The 22,381-nt window shown below is 47.7% G+C and overlaps 1 protein-coding gene across 1 annotated transcript in view; it reads right to left on the bottom strand.

The window, feature by feature from the left end:
• The window catches only part of COL22A1 (collagen type XXII alpha 1 chain), a 381,368-nt gene that overhangs the window by 296,488 nt on the left and 62,499 nt on the right, over positions 1-22,381 (bottom strand). Inside the window, exon 5 of the mRNA XM_063925140.1 lies at positions 20,445-20,489. Coding sequence (XP_063781210.1) covers positions 20,445-20,489 — 45 coding nt within the window. The remainder of the gene's footprint in view (positions 1-20,444; positions 20,490-22,381) is intronic.

Raw genomic sequence — 22,381 nt, 5'->3', positions numbered from 1 at the left:
GTGGCGTATCTATAATGGGTGCAGTTTGTGCGGTGCACACGTGCACCTGGGTTCAGAGGGGGCCCACACCACACACACTGCATCCATTGGTCCCTATACCTACCTTTCCAGAGTCCATCGCTGACCGTGTGTGGGCCCCCTCCTCTCCCGTAGCCGTCGCGCCGCTGCTAGCGCACTGACCGCTAGAGACTCTGGCACTGTGCCAGAGTCTACAGCGCTCAGAGCGCTAGCAGCAGCGGTGACGGCTACGGGAGAGGAGGCGGCCTCCACACGGAGTCTGCACATGGGTCCCCTCCTCTCTAGAGATGCCCCTGGTACTACTGTGTAGCATAACATGAATAATGTACATTACTGTGCTGTGTAATGTGAGTAAGGCACACTAATGTGGTGTAATTTGAATTGGGGTACTATTGAGTGGCCACGTCCCTTTTTTTGGCACACGTGCCTTCCCTATTTCAAATATGGGGGGGGGCACCAGTTCTTTACTTTGCCAGGGGTGCTCGGATCCCTAAATACACCCCTGAAAGCAGCTTCTGCTGATTAAATGATATGTGGCATGCCTATATTCTATGTGCGACTGTGGCTGATTTCCAGGAATACACTGTAACGTAGCATTCCGTATGCAGATACAGCCGCAGTCACACACAGAATATAGGCATGCCGCATATCATTTTAATCAGCAGAAACTGATTGTGCCCCTAGGCATACCAGATGCCCTAGGCCAGGGGTGGGGAACCTTTTTTCTACTGAGAGCCATTTGGATATTTATAAAATCCTTCGGGGGCCATACAAAAATTCTCAACTTAAAAAATTACCCTGCCCCCCAGTAGGTCTGCCACTTAGAGGTGCCAAAAAAAATAAGATTTTACTTACCGATAAATCTATTTCTCGTAGTCCGTAGTGGATGCTGGGGACTCCGTCAGGACCATGGGGAATAGCGGCTCCGCAGGAGACAGGGCACAAAAGTAAAAGCTTTAGGATCAGGTGGTGTGCACTGGCTCCTCCCCCTATGACCCTCCTCCAAGCCTCAGTTAGGATACTGTGCCCGGACGAGCGTACACAATAAGGAAGGATTTTGAATCCCGGGTAAGACTCATACCAGCCACACCAATCACACCGTACAACCTGTGATCTGAACCCAGTTAACAGCATGATAACAGCGGAGCCTCTGAAAAGATGGCTCACAACAATAATAACCCGATTTTTTGTACCAATAACTATGTACAAGTATTGCAGATAATCCGCACTTGGGATGGGCGCCCAGCATCCACTACGGACTACGAGAAATAGAATTATCGGTAAGTAAAATCTTATTTTCTCTAACGTCCTAGTGGATGCTGGGGACTCCGTCAGGACCATGGGGATTATACCAAAGCTCCCAAACGGGCAGGAGAGTGCGGATGACTCTGCAGCACCGAATGAGAGAACTCCAGGTCCTCTTTAGCCAGGGTATCAAATTTGTAGAATTTTACAAACGTGTTCTCCCCCCGACCACGTAGCTGCTCGGCAGAGTTGTAAAGCCGAGACCCCTCAGGCAGCCGCCCAGGATGAGCCCACCTTCCTTGTGGAATGGGCATTTACATATTTTGGCTGTGGCAGGCCTGCCACAGAATGTGCAAGCTGAATTGTACTACACATCCAACTAGCAATCGTCTGCTTAGAAGCAAGAGCACCCAGTTTTTTGGGTGCCTACAGGATAACAGCAAGTCAGTTTTCCTGACTCCAGCCGTCCTGGAACCGATATTTTCAGGGCCCTGACAACATCTAGCAACTTGGAGTCCTCCAAGTCCCTAGTAGCCGCAGGTACCACAATAAGCTGGTTCAGGTGAAACGCTGACCCCACCTTAGGGAGAAACTGGGGACGAGTCCGCAGCTCTGCCCTGTCCGAATGGACAATCAGATATGGGCTTTTGTGAGACAAAGCCGCCAATGCTGACACTCGCCTGGCCGAGGCCAGGGCCAACATCATGGTCACTTTCCATGTGAGATATTTCAAATCCACAGATTTGAGCGGTTTAAACCAATGTGATTTGAGGAATCCCAGCACTACGTTGAGATCCCACAGTGCCACTGGAGGCACAAAAGGGGGTTGTATATGCAGTACTCCCTTGACAAACTTCTGGACTTCAGGAACTGAAGCCAATTCTTTCTGGAAGAAAATCGACAGGGCCGAAATTTGAACCTTAATGGACCCCAATCTGAGGCCCATAGACACTCCTGTTTGCAGGAAATGCAGGAATCGACCAAGTTGAAATTTCTTCGTGGAGCTTTCCTGGCCTCACACCACGCAACATATTTTCGCCACATGTGGTGATAATGTTGTGCGGTCACGTCCTTCCTGGCTTTGACCAGGGTAGGAATGACCTCTTCCGGAATGCCTTTTTCCCTTAGGATCCGGCGTTCAACCGCCATGCCGTCAAACGCAGCCGCGGTAAGTCTTGGAACAGACATGGTACGTGCTGAAGCAAGTCCCTTCTTAGCGGCAGAGGTCATGAGTCCTCTGTGAGTATCTCTTGAAGTTCCGGGTACCAAGTCCTTCTTGGCCAATCCGGAGCCACGAGTATAGTTCTTACTCCTCTACGTCTTATAATTCTCAATACCTTGGGTATGAGAAGCAGAGGAGGAAACACATACACCGACTGGTACGCCCACGGTGTTACCAGAACGTCCACAGCTATTGCCTGAAAGTCTCTTGACCTGGCGCAATACCTGTCCAGTTTTTTGTTCAGGCGGGACGCCATCATGTACACCTTTGGTCTTTCCCAACGGTTCACAATCATGTGGAAAACTTCCCGATGAAGTCCCCACTCTCCCGGGTGGAGGTCGTGCCTGCTGAGGAAGTCTGCTTCCCAGTTGTCCACTCCCGGAATGAACACTGCTGACAGTGCTATCACATGATTTTCCGCCCAGCGAAAAATCCTTGCAGTTTTTGCCATTGCCCTCCTGCTTCTTGTGCCGCCCTGTCTGTTTACGTGGGCGACTGCCGTGATGTTGTCCCACTGGATCAATACCGGCTGACCTTGAAGCAGAGGTCTTGCTAAGCTTAGAGCATTATAAATTGCCCTTAGCTCCAGTATATTTATGTGGAGAAAAGTCTCCAGACTTGATCACACTCCCTGGAAATTTTTTCCCTGTGTGACTGCTCCCCAGCCTCTCAGGCTGGCCTCCGTGGTCACCAGCATCCAATCCTGAATGCCGAATCTGCGGCCCTCTAGAAGATGAGCACTCTGTAACCACCACAGGAGAGACACCCTTGTCCTTGGAGATAGGGTTATCCGCTGATGCATCTGAAGATGCGATCCGGACCATTTGTCCAGCAGATCCCACTGAAAAGTTCTTGCGTGGAATCTGCCGAATGGAATCGCTTCGTAATAAGCCACCATTTTTCCCAGGACTCTTGTGCAATGATGCACTGACACTTTTCCTGGTTTTAGGAGGTTCCTGACTAGCTCGGATAACTCCCTGGCTTTCTCCTCCGGGAGAAACTCCTTTTTCTGGACTATGTCCAGAATCATCCCTAGGAACAGCAGACGTGTCGTCGGAAACAACTGCGGTTTTGGAATATTTAGAATCCACCCGTGCTGTCGTAGAACTACTTGAGATAGTGCTACTCCGACCTCCAACTGTTCTCTGGACCTTGCTCTTATCAGGAGGTCATCCATTTTCTTCGAAGAAGAATCATCATTTCGGGCATTACCTTGGTAAAGACCCGGAGTGCCGTGGACAATCCAAACGGCAGCGTCTGAAACTGATAGTGACAGTTCTGTACCACGAACCTGAGATACCCTTGGTGAGAAGGGCAAATTGGGACATGGAGGTAAGCATCCCTGATGTCCCGGGACACCATATAGTCCCCTTCTACCTGGTTCGCTATCACTGCTCTGAGTGACTCCATCTTGATTTGAACCTTTTTAAGTGTTCAAATATTTCAGATTTAGAATAGGTCTCACCGAGCCTTCTGGTTTCAGTACCACAATATAGTGTGGAATAATACCCCTTTCCTTGTTGTAGGAGGGGTACTTTGATTATCACCTGCTGGGAATACAGCTTGTGAATTGTTTCCAATACTGCCTCCCTGTCGGAGGGAGACGTTGGTAAAGCAGACTTCAGGAACCTGCGAGGGGAAACGTCTCGACTTTCCAATCTGTACCCCTGGGATACTACTTGTAGGATCCAGGGGTCCTGTACGGCTCCAGCGTCATGCTGAGAACTTGGCAGAAGCGGTGGAAGGCTTCTGTTCCTGGGAATGGGCTGCCTGCTGCAGTCTTCTTCCCTTTCCTCTATCCCTGGGCAGATATGCTTATGGGGACGAAAGGACTGAGGCTGAAAAGACGGTGTCTTTTTCTGCATAGATGTGACTTAGGGTAAAAACGGTGGATTTCCCAGCAGTTGCCGTGGCCACCAGGTCCGATGGACCGACCCCAAATAACTCCTCCCCTTTATACGGCAATACATCTTTGTGCCGTTTGGAATCTGCATCACCTGACCACTGTCGTGTCCATAAACATCTTTTGGCAGATATGGACATCGCACTTACTCTTGATGCCAGAGTGCAAATATCCCTCTGTGCATCTTGCATATATAGAAATGCATTCTTTAAATGCTCTATAGTAAATAAAATACTGTCCCTGTCAAGGGTATCAATATTTTCAGTCAGGGAATCCGACCAAGCCACCCCCGCGCTGCACATCCAGGCTGAGGCGATCGCTGGTCGCAGTATAACACCAGTACGTGTGTATATACTTTTTAGGATATTTTCCAGCCTCCTATCAGCTGGCTCCTTGAGGGCGGCCGTATCTGGAGACGGTACCGCCACTTGTTTTGATAAGCGTGTGAGCGCCTTATCCACCCTAAGGGGTGTTTCCCAACGCGCCCTAACTTCTGGCGGGAAAGGGTATACCGCCAATAATTTTCTATCGGGGGAACCCCGCGCCTCATCACACACTTCATTTAATTTATCTGATTCAGGAAAAACTATATGTAGTTTTTCCACACCCCACATAATACCCTTTTTTGTGGTACTTGTAGTATCAGAAATATGTAACACCTCCTTCATTGCCCTTAACAAGTAACGTGTGGCCCTAAAGGAAAATACGTTTGTTTCTTCACCGTCGACACTGGAGTCAGTGTCCGTGTCTGTGTCTGTGTCGACCGACTGAGGTAAAATGGGCATTATAACGTCCCTGACGGTGTTTTAGACGCCTGGACAGATACTAATATGTTTGCCGGCCGTCTCATGTCGTCAACCGACTTGCAGCGTGTTGACATTATCACGTAATTCCTTAAATAAGCCATCTATTCCGGTGTCGACTCCCTAGAGAGTGACATCACCATTACAGGCAATTTGCTCCGCCTCCCAACATCGTCCTCATACATGTCGACACACACGTACCGACACACAGCACACACACAGGGAATGCTCTGATAGAGGACAGGACCCACTAGCCCTTTGGGGAGACAGAGGGAGAGTTTGCCAGCACACACCAAAAACGCTATAATTATACAGGGACAACCTTTATATAAGTGCTTTTCCCTTATAGCATTTTAATATATGTAGTCATATCGCCAAATCAGTGCCCCCCCTCTCTGTTTTAACCCTGTTTCTGTAGTGCAGTGCAGGGGAGAGCCTGGGAGCCTTCCCACCAGCATTTCTGTGAGGGAAAATGGCGCTGTGTGCTGAGGAGAATAGGCCCCGCCCCCTTTTCGGCGGGCTTCTTCTCCCGTTTTTCTGAGACCTGGCAGGGGTTAAAAACATCCATATAGCCCCCAGGGGCTATATGTGATGTATTTTTAGCCAGAATAAGGTACTATCATTGCTGCCCAGGGCGCCCCCCCCCAGCGCCCTGCACCCTCAGTGACCGCTGCTATGAAGTGTGCTGACAACAATGGCGCACAGCTGCAGTGCTGTGCGCTACCTTATGAAGACTGAAGAGTCTTCTGCCGCCGTTTCTGGACCTTCACTTTTCGGCATCTGCAAGGGGGGTCGGCGGCGCGGCTCCGGGACGAACCCCAGGGTGAGACCTGTGTTCCGACTCCCTCTGGAGCTAATGGTGTCCAGTAGCCTAAGAAGCCAATCCATCCTGCACGCAGGTGAGTTCACTTCTCTCCCCTAAGTCCCTCGTAGCAGTGAGCCTGTTGCCAGCAGGACTCACTGAAAATAAAAAACCTAACAAACTTTTACTCTAAGCAGCTCTTTAGGAGAGCCACCTAGATTGCACCCTTCTCGGCCGGGCACAAAAATCTAACTGAGGCTTGGAGGAGGGTCATGGGGGGAGGAGCCAGTGCACACCACCTGATCCTAAAGCTTTTACTTTTGTGCCCTGTCTCCTGCGGAGCCGCTATTCCCCATGGTCCTGACGGAGTCCCCAGCATCCACTAGGACGTTAGAGAAAATGGGTGTGGGCAGTTAAAATGGGACGTGATACACATATGCCCCCAATAGTGCAGTGCCAGATTCACAATTGCCCCACAGTGCCAGGTATACAGATGCCCCCACAGTGCCAGGTATACAGATGCCTCTCACAGTGCCAGGTATACATATGTCCCCACAGTGCCAGGTATACAAATGCCCCCCACAGTGCCAGGTATACAGATGTCCCCACAGTGCCAGGTATACAGATGCCCCCACAGTGCCAGGTATACAAATGCCCCTCAAAGTGCCAGGTATACAGATGTCCCCACAGTGCAAGGTATACAGATGCCCCCACAGTGCCAGGTATACAGATGCCCCTCACAGTGCCAGGTATACAAATGCCCCCCCGCCCCCCACCCCCACCCCAACATAGCGCGGCTATGTTGGGCAGCGGCGTGTAGGACTTGAAACCAGCTGCCGGTTCGAGAGCCAATCAGAGCCGCGGCTCCTGATTGGCTCACGAACCGGCGGCTGGTTTCAAGTCCTAAACGCCACCGCTCCCACCCGACAAAGCCGCGCTCTCCTCTCTGTTCTGACAGCTGAGACACGCTGCCGCCGGACTGTGCGGCGGCGTGTCTCACTGAGAGAAGCGGGTGGGCCTGAGCAAACGGCTTTGCGGGCCTTATATGCGGGCCGGAGGTTCCCCACCCCTGCCCTAGGCATTTGCCTATGCCTAGGGCCGGCTGTGGGTGTTATACAGTATATATGTGTTTGATTGAGTTTTTCTGCCTGTTAGATAGACTTTGGCACTGACAGCCCAAAAATGAGGCATATGGAATGTTTCTCATATCAGCGCATGTAATTAATATGTTCTATACATTCCTTGTGGCTGGTACATTGTGTTCCTTCATTTGGGGCCAGTTACATTTGAACAAATCATCTTCCTTTAAAGCCTCTGTACGTGTGAGGCTCCATGCTAATTTACAATGCTGGATAAAATGACATCTATAACTCATTAATCGTTTGCAGAAACAATTTCCATCCACCACTTATGGCTTATCTAGTTCCGTCCATCCATCATCCCCTCTAATGAATACATATAAGGCAATAATACTTCTATTAAATTGTATTAATGTACCAACCGCTGCTAATTCTATTTGCACAGTGTTATTTCCCAGGTGCACAGCGCACTCCAGGGGCCCGGCGTTTGAAGCGCCACTATTTATATTCCCTTCTATGATAATGGTCTATACTAAGCTTTATTAAAATGGATGAAGGTGTAAATGTACTCGGGGCCCTTTCCACTCATATTGTTTAATGAGAAATGAAAATGTTTCAGTGGAATCCGAGGACGGGCTGTAATGCAGATGAGGACTAATCAAATTGACTGTTTTATGACATATTTTACTAATGCATTTTCTCACTAATCGTGTCCCGGCAGATCCGGCAGAATATATTGGCGGCGTGAGGTGCGCCGGTGTAATTAGACTGGGGGAATATAGGTCTCGCAACGGAGCAGAGAAATCCTCCCAGCTGTCTCCAAGCATAGATCTCTGGATTTCAGGGATCATATGATTCATATCTGATTAAAAGTGATTACTCTGATGGGCTATTACAGCAACCGCACACACAAAGCTACAGATACATTATATACTGTATGAATCTACGTATGCAGATGGAATCCAAAGGTCTTCTTACTGAATTCTGCATATATTTGTAAAAAATTATGGAGGTCATTCCGAGTCGTTCGCTCTGAAAATTTCTTCGCATCGCAGCGTTTTTCCGCTTAGTGCGCATGCGCAATGTCCGCACTGCGACTGCGCCAAGTAAATTTGCTATGAAGTTGTATTTTTACTCATGGCTTTTTCTTCGCTCAGGCGATCGTAGTGTGATTGACAGGAAATGGGTGTTACTGGGCGGAAACAGGCCGTTTTATGGGCGTGTGGGAAAAAACGCTACCGTTTCCAGAAAAAACGCGGGAGTGGCCGGAGAAACGGAGGAGTGTCTGGGCGAACGCTGGGTGTGTTTGTGACGTCAAACCAGGAACGATAAGCACTGAACTGATCGCAGATGCCGAGTAAGTCTGAAGCTACTCTGAAACTGCTACGAGATGTGTAATCGCAATATTGCGAATACATCGTTCGCAATTTTAAGATGCTAAGATTCACTCCCAGTAGGCGGCGGCTTAGCGTGTGCAATACTGCTAAAATCGCCTTGCGAGCGAACAACTCGGAATGAGGGCCTATATGTAGATAGATAGATAGATAGATAGATAGATAGATAGATAGATAGATAGATAGATAGATAGATAGATAGATATTAGATACATTTGAGATAGATAGATAGATAGATAGATAGATAGATAGATAGATAGATAGATAGATAGATAGATAGATAGACAGATATTAGATACATTTGAGATAGATAGATAGATAGATAGATAGATAGATAGATAGATAGATAGATAGATATAAGATAGATAGACAGACAGACAGATAGATATAGATACTGTGATAGATAGATAGATAGATAGATAGATAGATAGATAGATAGATAGATAGATAGATAGATAGATAGATAGATAGATACTGTATTAGACAGACAGACAGATAGATATAGATAGATACTGTATGAGATAGATAGATAGATAGATAGATAGATAGATAGATAGATAGATAGATAGATAGATAGATAGATAGATACAGATGTGTACACATACACCTTGCCTCGAATTGCGCCATGTAAAATGTGACTAACCCACACCACATGAAGTAAAAAATGGCCAGTCAGGGGGTGGGGTTTCTGGGTACTCAGGACCCCCCCTGCGTGCGCCACATTATGCTCTATATTACCTTGTTCTGCTGTAGTCAGAGTAGAATGGACCTGCTAGGCGTATCGGTTTAAGGTCAGAAATAGTTATTTAATAGTACAGGTGCATTAAGAGAGCCAGAGACTGCTTGTCCTTAAGAGAGGAGTCTGTGCTTTTCAGTCTGGTGCTTCATAATCAATCCCAAGATCTCTTGGTGAAATAAATAAATGTGCAAAATAAAAACTATGAATCTCATCCTCACCATGGCCCTCATTCCGAGTTGTTCGCTCGCTAGCTGCTTTTAGCAGCATTGCAAACGCTAGGCCGCCGCCCTCTGGGAGTGTATCTTAGCTTAGCAGAATTGCGAATGAAAGATTAGCAAAACTGCTACTAAATAATTCTTTGCAGTTTCTGAGTAGCTCCAGACCTACTCCTAGATTGCGATCACCTCGGTCCGTTTAGTTCCTGGTTTGACGTCACAAACACGCCCTGCGTTCGGCCTGCCACTCCCCAGTTTCTCCAGCCACTCCTGCGTTTGTACCTGGCACGCCTGCGTTTTTTAGCACACTCCCTGAAAACGCCATGTTGCCGCCCAGAAACCCCCACTTCCTGTCAATCACACTACGATCACTCGAGCATTGAAAAAACGTTGCTGGAGCTTGTGTAAATCTACAAAGTTTTGTGTTAAATAACTTAACGCATGCACACTGCGTATCATGCGCATGCGCATTTTCCACCTAATCGCTCCGTTGCGAAAAACAGCAACGAGCGAACAACTCAGAATAACCACCCATGTCCGTCCTATAGGGATGTGCAATGCAGCCATGATTATGCTCCATGTAGAATACGACATTAATGTTACATTAAATGTATTAACATTTAACAATGTACCCCCAAGGTTCTGTTATCAGCGCTCTCCTATCCTCTCTATATACGTCCTCTTTAGGTGAGCTCATTATCTCTTTTGACTTCCAATATCATCTCTATGCTGATGTTACTCAAATCTATCTTTCCTCTCCAGAGCTCACCCCCACTCTCCTCACTCGTATCTCCACCTGTCTCTCTGCTATCTCTGTTTGGATGTCCCAGCGCTTTCTTAAACTTAACATGTCTAAAGGTGGGTACACACTGGAAAGATATATCTGTAGATCAATTGATCTGCAGATATATCTATGGACGGATAGGGCAGTGTGCTGTGCATACACACTGCCCGATCCGTGGGGGACTGACGTCATGAACTTGGCGGGCGTGTACACACGCCCGCCCAGTTCAGCTGTTAATCACCGCCGGCCGCGGCGGCATGTGTACGGGCGGTCGGCTGACCGCCGTACGCACACAGCGACGCGCCAATATATCGGTAGATATACTGGACGTCGGCTGTGCTGCGGGGCAGACGCGATACGTCTGTGAACAACAGAGTTCACAGACGTATTGGCCGTACACACTGGCCGACGGACCCGCGATATATCGGCCGTTCAAGAGAGCGGACGATATATCGGCCAGTGTGTACTAGCCTTAAGACTGAGCTGATCATCTTCCCTCCCTCCCGCATAACCTCACCTCCCACAAGTTCATCTTCTATTGATGGCACTACTATCTCCTCTAGCCCCCAAGTGCGCTGTCTTGGCGTAATCCTTGACTCCTCCCTCTCCTTCAAGCACACATTAAGCACCTCTCACAAACCTGTGAGTTTCATCTCAAAAACATCTCCAGGATCAGAGCCTTTCTCACCCAGGATGCCACTAAGACCCTCATCCACTCACTGGTCATCTCCAGACTGGACTACTGTAATCTCCTCCTGACTGGCCTCCCTGACACATATATCTCTCCACTCCAATCTATCCTCAATGCTGCTGCCCAGCTCATCTTCCTCACCAAACGCACTACGTCCACCTCTCCTCTCTTACTAGACTTTCACTGGCTCCCCTTCCCTTTCAGAATCCATTTCAAGCTTCTCACACTCACAAAGCACTCACTCACTCCTCTCCCATCTACATCTCTGACCTTATCTCCCTTTACACTCCCACCCGTCCTCTTCGCTCTGCTAATGCACGCCGCCTCTCCTGCCTACAGATTACTTCCTCCCACTCCTACCTCCAAGATTTCTCACGTGCTGCACCACTTCTCTGGAATTCCCTACCTCTCCCCCTCAGACTCTCCACCTCTCTACAAAACTTCAAATGGGCTCTCAAGACCCACTTCTTCACCAAACCCAGCCGTGTCTCACCCTAACCCTCTGTCCCTCTTTTCCACGCTCACTGTCTACCCCATCTGTGTCACCCTGGTCTGTCTGACCCTCCCCTTTAGAATGTAAGCTCTCACGAGCAGGATCCTCTTCCCTCATGTTCTTTTACGTCTCTTACTTATACTATCTTCTACTCCATACTCCCTACAACGGCACCTAACCCTCTGTTTCTGCCCCCTGTTGATTATTTCAGTGTCCTGTCGGCTGATGCAGCAATGTTTATAAACCCTGTACTTGTCCTACATTGACTTGTACTGTAAGACACTGTTTTCTTGTTTTGCCCATTTGTTTCTGTACTTTGTTAGGGTCTGCAGATACTATGTGGCGCCATATAAGAACGAAATGACTGAAACAGGAGTGGAGAGGGTTAAACATCCATAGGCTGGGGATGTCCTTGTGGGAGTCAGGTGACTAGCCATCCAATAGGGATGTAAGTTGGTAGAAGCCAGTCGCTTGATATGGGGTGAGAAGAGGAGGAGCTTCCTCTTTTTCCTGTTCTTGGAGTCAGGGTAAGTCCTCTGGCATTGTGCTCCTGTCTGTGATATTATGCCATGCAGGAACACATAGCTCTATATTAGTAATGTGTCTGCTTTCAGCAGAGTAACAGGACACGGGTTCTAATCAAATAAATGACAATGAAATATATGCATATATAATTTTAGAAGTGAGGCTAGGGATGTATTATTTAAATATATTCAGTGCTCCTCTGCTGCTGCTGATTCATGGCTTTGTCGCGCCCCCGGTGTTCTGCGCGCATCCCGGCCCGGTACATCGCAGTTTCCGTGGATGGCCTAGCCACGGCCATGGACGATCCCCTCCTGTCCCCCCCTGCCATCCCTGCAGCGTCCTCGCCTTCACAGCCACGTGGTGTGCGGACGGCCGCAGGTTTCCCGGCCTCTGCTGCCGCGTCTGGCACTGCAGCGGGGAACAGAGCGCGGCAGGGGAGGCCGACAGCGGTGGGTGGACGGGTGGGTGCGGCGTTTGGACAGGCGGCTGCCGTAGTCCAGGCCCCGCTTAGAGCCTCGTCGCGGGTGCGCGCAGGTCGGGCGTGCGGCGGCTTCCGGCAGCCGGGTGAGGTCTGGCAAGGGCAGTGTGGGATGGCGCCCATTTTAGTGAGGGGAGGCCCGTGACTCCTATTGCTGCCACGACCAGCCATTCCCCTCGTGACCGCCATGACCCGGGGGCTGGGTGCGCCGATTACGATTCTGTATGGGTCGTGGCCGTAGTGGTTCACGGGTGCCCTCGAATCATCGGGCGGGCACCTCCACTGGTTATTCGCCTTCTGCATTTGACCCCTCCCAGTTGTCTGCAGCTTTTTCCTCTATGGCGGACGCTCTCTCCCCTCTAGTGTCAGCCATGGCGCCGACTGCAGGCAGTTCTGGCCGTAGGGGGCAGAGCTCTGGGGTTGCTTCCTTTAGGTCCAATCCGAGGAATAGGGTGCAGCCTGCTGTGTCGGTTTCTTCCCTGTTTCCCGGCTCTGGGGCTCCGGAGCCGGATTTGCCTTGTTTTTCAGATCATGAAGAGGACTCGGGTGAGCCGCTGGACATCGAGGGCTATTCTACATCTGCGGGCGGTCAGCCGGACGCGTCAGTTAAGGAGTCTGGTGAGTCTGTCAGGGAACTGTCATGCTCTTCTTTCTCTTCTTTCTCTCGGGCCAGCTCCTCTTCCTCTTCTTCTTCGCTCAGATCTTCAGTCAGTAGCGCAGCGCCGGACCGCAAATATGTGGCCAGATATGTGAAGTAGGAAGCAGGCAAACGCCAACACGGTGCCTAGCACAAAAGGGCCTCTGAGATTTCCCGCAGGTAATGGAAGCGACGCAACCTGCAAGGTGTCGTCCATTGTGACTACACGGCCGTGTTGTGCAGGCTGCGCGAGAGTTGCCGCAAGAAAATTCAAAAAGGAGACTGTGTATGTGTTCACTTTGACCGATGAAGCCAAGGAGGAGTTTAAGGCCGCTAGAATGAAAATTGGGATTAGAGTGGAAGCCTTTCAGTCTTATGATGCTTGGTTGGCCAGATTCTGCGTTTTCGCAGCCTGTTATCTGGAGGATTGGCCGAGTGAACACATTAACATAATCTGCTATATACACATGATTCATGATATGCAGCGCAGGTATTCTGAGGTTGCCTGGAGGGTATACGACGACAAGTTTAGATGCAAGCAGGATTGTTTGCATGTCATAGACTTTGGTTGTAAAGATGTTGAGGTGTGGATGGATGTTTCCAGGGCGCAGCAAGATGAGTAGGAGGTCGCAGACCTATGGGGAAGCTCCTCAGGAGAGGTGATGCGGCGCGCCTACTCATTCACAAGGGCCTGGTCCAGCTAAAGGCAAATGCTTTGCCTTCAATAATTCCACATGTTCCGTCGGGCAATGGTGTCGGTTTCGACACCTCTGCTTGCATTGCGATGGGTCCCACCCTGCCTCCAACTGCTTTCGAGGCGGGCACTCTGCCCCGAAGGCAGGCTATTCCGGGCCTGCCAAGCGCGTTACTGTGGCGTCCTCTTAGTAGGGCTCCTACCCCAGTACGGTTAGGGGCTATGCTTAAATGGTTGTCTTGGTTTGAGGATCAAGATGTAGGGTGTTTCCTTATTGAGGGTTTTAGTTATGGTTTTCGGTTACCAATTCGGGGTGAAATTCACATTGGCTCTTATCGGAACCTGTAGTCAGCCCGGTCTTTTCCTGAGGTACTACGCAACAAGGTGGGGAAGGAGATCCAGCTTGGCCGCATGGCGGGTCCTTTTTCGCAACCCCTGTTGGAGAATTTGGTTATTTCTCCAGTGGGCGTTGTTCCGAAGAAGGCTCCAGGTAAGTTTAGGCTCATTCAACATCTTTCTTACCCATCAGAGCGTTCTGTTAACAACGCCATTCCACCCGAGTATTGTTCGGTGGTCTACCGGTCATTTGACGATGTTCTGGATATCGTTCGGGGCTACGGGCCTGGGGCCATCATGGCTAAGATTAACGTTGAATCGGCTTTTCGTCTGCTCCAGCTTCACCCAAAATCATTTAGGTGTATGGGCTTCAGAATCGGGACCAAATATTTCATTGACAAGTGCTTACCAATGGGGTGTTCTGTTTCAGCTCCTTCTTGCATTGGTGTGTGGAGTTTTCGTCGGGAGGTTGGGGTCTCGCCCATTACTTCCTTTGCGTTGACCTGCAGGTTCCGATTGTTGCTCAGAGCTCCTTTTTAGTTTGCGGGCCTTGTTCTCACATTTTGGCGTCCCGATCGCAGCGGAGACGACGGAGGGCCCTGTGTCATGTTTGTCTTTTTTGGGGATCCAAATAGACACTGCGGCGGGCTGTTGCAGCCTGCCCCGTGATAAAGTGGAAAAATTGCGCCAGTGCATCCTGCAGTGTGTGGCGGCATGTAAGGTTACGCTTCGGTAGGCCTAATTGCTTTTGGACCTGTTGAATTTTGCCTGCAGAGTCATCTTGATGGGCAGACTCTTTTGTCGAAAGTTGGTCCCATCACTTGATTAGATTATCTTGAGAGATAAAGCGGGATTTGGCCATTTGGGCTTCGTTTCTGGACGACTTTAATGGTGTTCGGGTCTGGTTGGCTCCTACAGTCAATAATTTTAGCTTGCAGTTATTCATGGACGCAGCAGGGTCTGTTGGTTTTGGCTGTTATCTAGCTGGTTCTTGGTGCGCTGCTTCTTGGCCACGGTGCTGGTTTGAGAGGGGTTTGACTAAAGATCTTTTGCTGTTGGAACTCTTTCCTATCATGGTAGCCGTGGAAGTTTGGGGAAGACAGTTGCGCGATCACAGCATCCTGTTCAGGTGTGATAATCTGGGCGTGGTGCACGCAATCAATAATCAGCGGGCCAAATCATTCTTGGTATTGCGCATTTTGGCTCAGTTGACACTGCAATGCTTGCGCTACAATGTGCTCTTTTGGGCGCACCATGTCCCAGGGGTGGATAATGGCGTGGCCGATGTGCTATCTAGGTGCCAATGGTAAAAGTTTTGTGCGCTTGTGCTGCTTGCTGATATTGTTGGGGTTCTCTGCCGCTCTTTGGCAAGTGATCGAGCCGGATTAAAGGGGTTAGTGAAGTATTCCATCGCCCCGAGTACACTTCGGGCGTATCGTCAGGCTTGGACGGAGTGGGTCTCGATCTCCGAGGGGCTGAGGCTTTCAGGTAGGAGCGGGCATCACCAGATGCTTTCTTTTATTTGGCAGCTCTATGTCTCTGGGAGATCCAGAGCAGTAACCTCCCGTTACCTGGCCAGCGTTTCCTTTTTCGCGAAGCTTAAAGGGGCTCCCGATTTTACAAAGAGCTTTCTGATTACGAAAGCCTTGAAAGGTTGGGCATGAGTGGTACATGTTCCCCCAGATAGAAGGCGTCCCCTTGATGCATCACTTCTCCCTGCTATACTGGGTGCGGTTGAGAACACAGCCGACTCGGCTTTTGAGTCCCTGCTGTTTCGTTTGGCTTTCTCTATGGCTTGCCACGGTGCTTTTTGGGTTTTGGAGCTGGTTGCCCCCTCCAAAAGGTTGGATGCAATTTTGCTTCGCTCGGACGTGCGGATTGACGATAGGTCACTGTGGTGTCGATTCGTCGGTCTAAGACAGAACAGATGTCTCGGGGGAAATGGGTTTCCTTGGGTCCCTCATTTTCCTTGAGCGTCTGCCCAGTGTCTCTGGCTGTTCATTATGCCTCGGTCAGGCCTTCCTCGGAGGGTTCTTGGTTGTTGCATTATGATGGCTCGTCTCTAACTAAATACCAGTTTAGTTGGATGCTGCGTCGCTGCCTCACCAGCGTTGGCCTTTCCCCTCGCGACTTTTGCTCTCATTCCTTTCATATAGGCACGGCCACGTCGGCGGCAGCGGCGGGTTTGCCCATCGATGATATCAAAGTTTGGGGTCGTTGGAGGTCTACCTGTTATAAGCGTTATATTAGGCCTGATCTTTTGTGTTAAGGTTTACAGTAGGTTAAGTTGTGTGTGTCGTGTTCAGTCGTTATGCTTGGTGTTTGTTTTCCCTGTCCATCCTACTCGGGGATTATCTACTTACTGCTGCTGGCAGCTGTGAGTCCGGAGTTTTTTAATTATTTTTTACCTGACCTGACGGACTTAATTTGGCTTTCTTGAATCTGATTTGGCTAATTGGCTTCCATTATACGTCCCTCAGCAGGTTTTACGTTTTTTACTCTGGTCGAGTTTTATCTGTGTGCCCCGACAACCCTAACCCCCCCACCACCATCCCCCCATCCCCCTTCGATTGTTTGTACTCTTTCCCCTTTGTGTATTTTTGTTGCTTCATATTGGCTGGAAGCTGGTCACCAATGTCCCTGTGGTTTACTTCGCAACAATTTTTTTCTTTTGGCCGATCCTCCTACACAGTTACTGTATGGTCTCAACTTGCAGATCCATACTAACCAATGTTTTATCTTCTTCCATTCCCTATAGGGTTACTGGGTGATAGGTGCACGGTGTGAGTTGTTGGTCACTCCTTTGTTTACTGGGCAGCTAGAATTGTTGCCTCTGGTGAGGCGCCTGTTTTTCATGGCACTGAGGTAATCAGGTGGAAGGTGTGAGAGGTATGAGGTGACGTGATTTGAAGGCATTCCTGCTAGAGGACGTGAGGTGTCATGGGTTTCCCGGTGTATTAGTACTTCACTTAGGTGGTAACAATTTGGGGAAGATGTCGCAATTGAAGTTACGTGGTACTATTTTGGAAGATTTGGGGCTTATTCAGAGGGCGTGGACTTCCTGCACATTAATATGGTATTTTATTCTGCCCAGGTTGCGTTGGCGAGGAGCTAAGAACTGTAGGGCGATTGATGAGGCCAGGAAAAAAATTAACTCAGCTGTGGCCAAATGGGTACTGGAGGCTGGTGGTGCGGTGGTTCCGCATGAGAGGATCAGGTCTTGGTATCACTATCTTTTCCGGCCTGATGGTGTCCACTTGGATAGGGAAGGTTTACATATCTTTTTGGAGGCTCTGTTTGTTGGGGTGTCTTCAGTGCGTTAGGTTTTGGTGGCGGGGCGAAGTTACTGGGAGCAGCAACTTCGCTTAGGCAGGAAAGAACGGCAGGTTACCTGTTTTTAGGTCATAGCCAGATGTTTAATGGTTATTTTGGGTTTGTTTGGTGCACTCACCTTCGTTGACTGTATGCATCTGCTGGATCACCCGGTCGGGACAGCGACACCACCCGGGCGGCTGGGTAGTTAAGGTAGAAGGTTGAGTGGATACCGTTTGTTGTTAGAGTGAGTGTTAAGTTGGTACATTTGTACGGGTGCGGGTAGAAGTTGGCCGTTCTTTCTTGGCCACCATTATTTAATCCTTTATTTCAGCATTTAATTTAGAGTTCTTAATAAGTCAGCTAACAATTTCTGCCAAACCTAAGTCTCTGAGTCTTTATTTTAGAATTATGTTAAGTGTTAAGGGTTTATTCACACACATGGCATCCATCAGCCATTAGGATGTTTAATAAAGAAAAATAATAATAATAATACAGGTTGAGTATCCCTTATCCAAAATGCTTGGGACCAGAAGTATTTTGGATATCGGATTTTTCCGTATTTTGGAATAATTGCATACCATAATGAGATATCATGGTGATGGGACCTAAGTCTAAGCACAGAATATATTTATGTCTCATATACACCTTATACACACAGCCTGAAGGTCATTTTAGCCAACATTTTTAATAACTTTGTGCATTAAACAAAGTGTGTGTACATTCACACAATTCATTTATGTTTCATATACACCTTATACACACAGCCTGAAGGTCATTTAATACAATATATTTAATAACTCTGTGCATTAAACAAAGTTTGTGTACATTGAGCCATCAGAAAACAAAGGTTTCACTATCTCACGCTTGCTCAAAAAAGTCCGTATTTCGGAATATTCCGTATTTCGGAATATGTGGATATGGGATACTCAACCTGTAATAATAATGTACCATATTTCTATAAAGACTGCTCACAAGGCAAACATACAGTAGAGCTGTGCCGTTAATTATCAGCTGCTTGGAGCCATAAAATAGCATATCGCCTGTATCCATGAATTCCTACCAGCAACTAGAATTATCATTCCATTACCTTATGTATCATTTGTACACCAGACATCTTAGATTGCAAGCTCATATGCTCCATTCCTTCATTGCCTTCTGTTCCACGTTGTCAAAGTCAGAAAAATATCACGATGCACACTACCATATTTGCACCTCATACAGGTCCGCGCTGCGCATGCGTGCGCTCTCCCGTGCGTGCGCATACCCGCTGTTACGTGCACCCGCAGGCGCATGGTATGCGCATTTACGGTAGAGTTTCTGTGTGCCCAGCGTGCGACTCAATCGTTACATATTTTAACTATATAATGTATTTTGTAGATCATGGTCCCCTTGATAGATTCTGAAAGTTTAGTTAATATAGAATGTTCATGGACAAAGAGATCCCTCTTTGTTTGATACGAAGGGTCAGACATGGGTCATACAGTGGTGTTTAGTATCCATCGGAAGAGTATTTAATTAGCAATATTCCGGTGTTGGTTTGAAGCGGATTAATCGCTCGTGCGAATAGTTATGGACATAAGAAGTTTATGTCCATTTACTATTATTTGCACTTACTTATCCATGCGGCGGGAAACCTAGTTTCCCACCCACCTGAGCAGTTGGAAATAGACACAGCCCACCTGTATGAATCAACCTATGACCTTTTGTTATAATGCGAAGACGAATTCCTGTGTCCAATGAACAATGAGATTGTAGGGACCATTGAATTGTATTGTGTGTGGGGCATAAATAGACAAGCCGATCTGATCCAGCTCACTCTCTTCAACGGTTCTCATCACTGATAATCGGGAGCTGGATATTCAGAAAGGCGCATGCGATCGTTTCCCCTTGTGCGTAAGTTTTCTCCGCAATCATATTGTCTTTATTGTTATTGTGAGCCATATCTCTCTCTCTCTCTCTCCTCCTCTTTCTCTCTCATTTTCCCTTAAACGTTATTGTATTGTATTTCCTGTGTAGTTATCTGGTTAGTTAGTCTATGTTATATTGTAGTGTATGACTTGTATTGTATTATTCTTTTTCAAGTATAACATTCATATAAGGCGTTAGACCCTAAGCCCGGTATTTGTGTATTTCTTATAGTGTTAAGTATTCTCAGAGCGTCGGTGACGCTCGAACAGCTTTTAAGTTAATAAGGTTACACTGTGTTGCATCTACACTCTATCACTACACTAAGGTTTTCCTGTATAATGCATTGTTCATGGTTTACATATAAAGGTTTAACATTGTGAGCGTCAGCGCCGCTGGTGATCTCCTCGTGGTCCCGAGCGTCCGCTACGCTATAGCGAACCATTACGTTAGTCGGCAGCCAATAGCGTGCCTGCCTGTGATCTCTTGGCCGTGAGCGAACGTGACGCTTGAGCGTCTCGACTACGGCTAAGCGATTGCTACGCAATGTGCGTACCCTTACGGTACTCCATACGTCAATAGCGTAAAGTGTTCTTAGACCTCTTAAAGGGTTTTAAATAAGATAAATATTTAGCTTTATCAACGTCATTGTATGTTAATTTATTTAATGACCCATGAATACACAGCAGTTCATAAAATGTTAGTGCTTTATAAATAATTATTTTAATAATACTATACCAGGGATTTACTGTATGTACATCCTGCTTGACCTAAACCATACCATACCATCTGGGGCTTCAGGATATATCACCAAGCCAAGTGTACAACCATAGACCTAATCGAGGTGATTGTTGGACCATGAGATCAGCAGACGTTCAAAGGTTACTGGGAGAATGTTGCGTTTGTCGTCTGAGGCTGATAGCCAATGAGAATCCTGCAGACACAGGTTGACTGCTCACCCCATCGATGAGGTTTTAAGGAGGACCGAGGCTACTGGGTGGAGATGATGCCACACAAAGAAACACGATATATTCTACCAAGCCGCATTACACATCTATACTATGTACTCCAACTTCCTGCCTGACACCTATAAAGCAGATTATCTGGAGATAATCCAAGATTTAATAGATAAGAATACAAAGGTGCAGGGTTTTGGGGTTTCTTACCTTCTCCCCTCTGGTGCCCTTTTCACCTCGTTCTCCTTGCAGACCCTGGAACAAATAGAAGTTAAAAGGATATTTTAATCATTGTTGTTTTTTTTTTTTTTTTTAATATCATTCTTTTCTTTAGGTAGTTGGTAACTATAAGTATACATATGGTGCCCGATGTACCTATATACCAGTGAGCAGTGGTGCAAGTAGACATTTTTTCTTAGTGGTACTGATAGTGAAAATGGGCATGGTCACGTGCCTAGGGGAGTGACTACCTGACAATAGGGTGATGGCCACATTATGTCACATACCGTAATGCCTCTTACACATTATGCCACACACCGTAATGTTTATTACACATTATGACACACACCATTATGCCCATTACACATTATGCCACACCGTAATGCCCATTACACATTATGCCACACCATAATGCCCATTACACATTATGCCACACAACATAATGCCTATTACACATTATGCCGTACACAGTTATGCCAATGACACCATTTTATGTCCCACACACAAAAATGCCCCTCATAAATTATGCCCCAGCAGTGGGCTGGTGGTACTGCGTACCATTACCATATTTCTTAATGGTACTCCATACCTCCCCGTACCACCCTACTTTCAGCACTGCCAGTGACCCAATGTACTGTAAGTGTTACTGTATTTATATACCATTTAAATGGACATAAAAAAATCCATGTAAAATACATTACACCACTAACAGCAACCATTTATAGCTGGACAGTCCCTATGGACAAGTTAGCTGTGGGGCCTCATATCGCAGCTGTGGACATGGAGATTGGGGTAACGCAAGGTAGAATAAGAGTGGACGGGGCAAGAGGTAGCCTGTGCTTATTGGAAACACTAGGGCAGATTTCACAATGTTATAATTGTAGCCATAGTCATCCCAATGCAATAACTCAAGCCATGCCAGATATCACTGAAATAATGAGGTGAATTATATGATGTAATTAGACTACAGAAGGCCACACAAGTGGCAATCCTGCGGCTCGTCTTGAGAATCGAATGACACGGTCATAGTTTAAAATGGCCATACACAGGTATCCAAATCGGATGAGACTTAGCTATAGTGGTGAGCAGATGGCAGTCCAGATTGGGCGCATTGATCGTCCTCCGATCCCATCTTGCGCCATGCCCAGCAATAACTCTGACGATGAGGATGTTATAATTATCATGCATCACAGTTGTCGAGACCATACCGCGCTACACTACTGCATGCAACATGGCAATTTTACATGGGTCAAGATAAGTCAAACTCGCTTTCAGGGGAAAAGCCATTTGTACGATCAACATCAAAGAGGTAGAGCAGGAAAAGTGACAGCTAAGAGTGTCATTGCGAGCGGGAACTTGACGCATGCGCAGTGAGATCGCGGCACATGCACGGAACAGCGCCATTTCGTCCATCCCTCAATCAGGCCTTGTGTGCAGAACTGGGAACAGAGAGCAGAAGCAGATGTGAATTCAGTATGTACAATACCACAATGGGTAAATATACTGGGGGGCTATTCAGAGCCAGCCCTAGGCATAGGCAAACTAGGCAAATGCATAGGGCATTTGGAATGCCTTGGGGCACAAGCAGCTTCTGCTGATTAAAATGATATGCAGTATGCCTATATTCTATGTGTGACTGTGGCTCTATCTGCATATGAAATGCATTACTAATGTGCGGCATTATGTGTATAAGGTGTACTACAGTACTTTGTGGCGTAACGTATAGAAAGGGCACTACTGTGTGGTCTAATGTGAATATAGAGCAATATGGTGTGGTGCAATGTGAATAAGGGGCACTACTGTGAGGAGTAACGTGGTACTACTGTGTGATGTAACGTGAATAAGAGACACTATTGCATGATATAATGTGAATAAAGTTACAGTACTGTGTGGCATAATTTCAACTGGGGGTATTATTGTGTGGCTAT

The sequence above is a fragment of the Pseudophryne corroboree genome, chromosome 5 (genome assembly GCF_028390025.1).
Source record: "Pseudophryne corroboree isolate aPseCor3 chromosome 5, aPseCor3.hap2, whole genome shotgun sequence".
Lineage (NCBI taxonomy): Eukaryota > Metazoa > Chordata > Amphibia > Anura > Myobatrachidae > Pseudophryne > Pseudophryne corroboree.
Note: the sequence above shows the minus strand (reverse complement) of the source record. Positions and strands in the feature narration are given on the sequence as shown.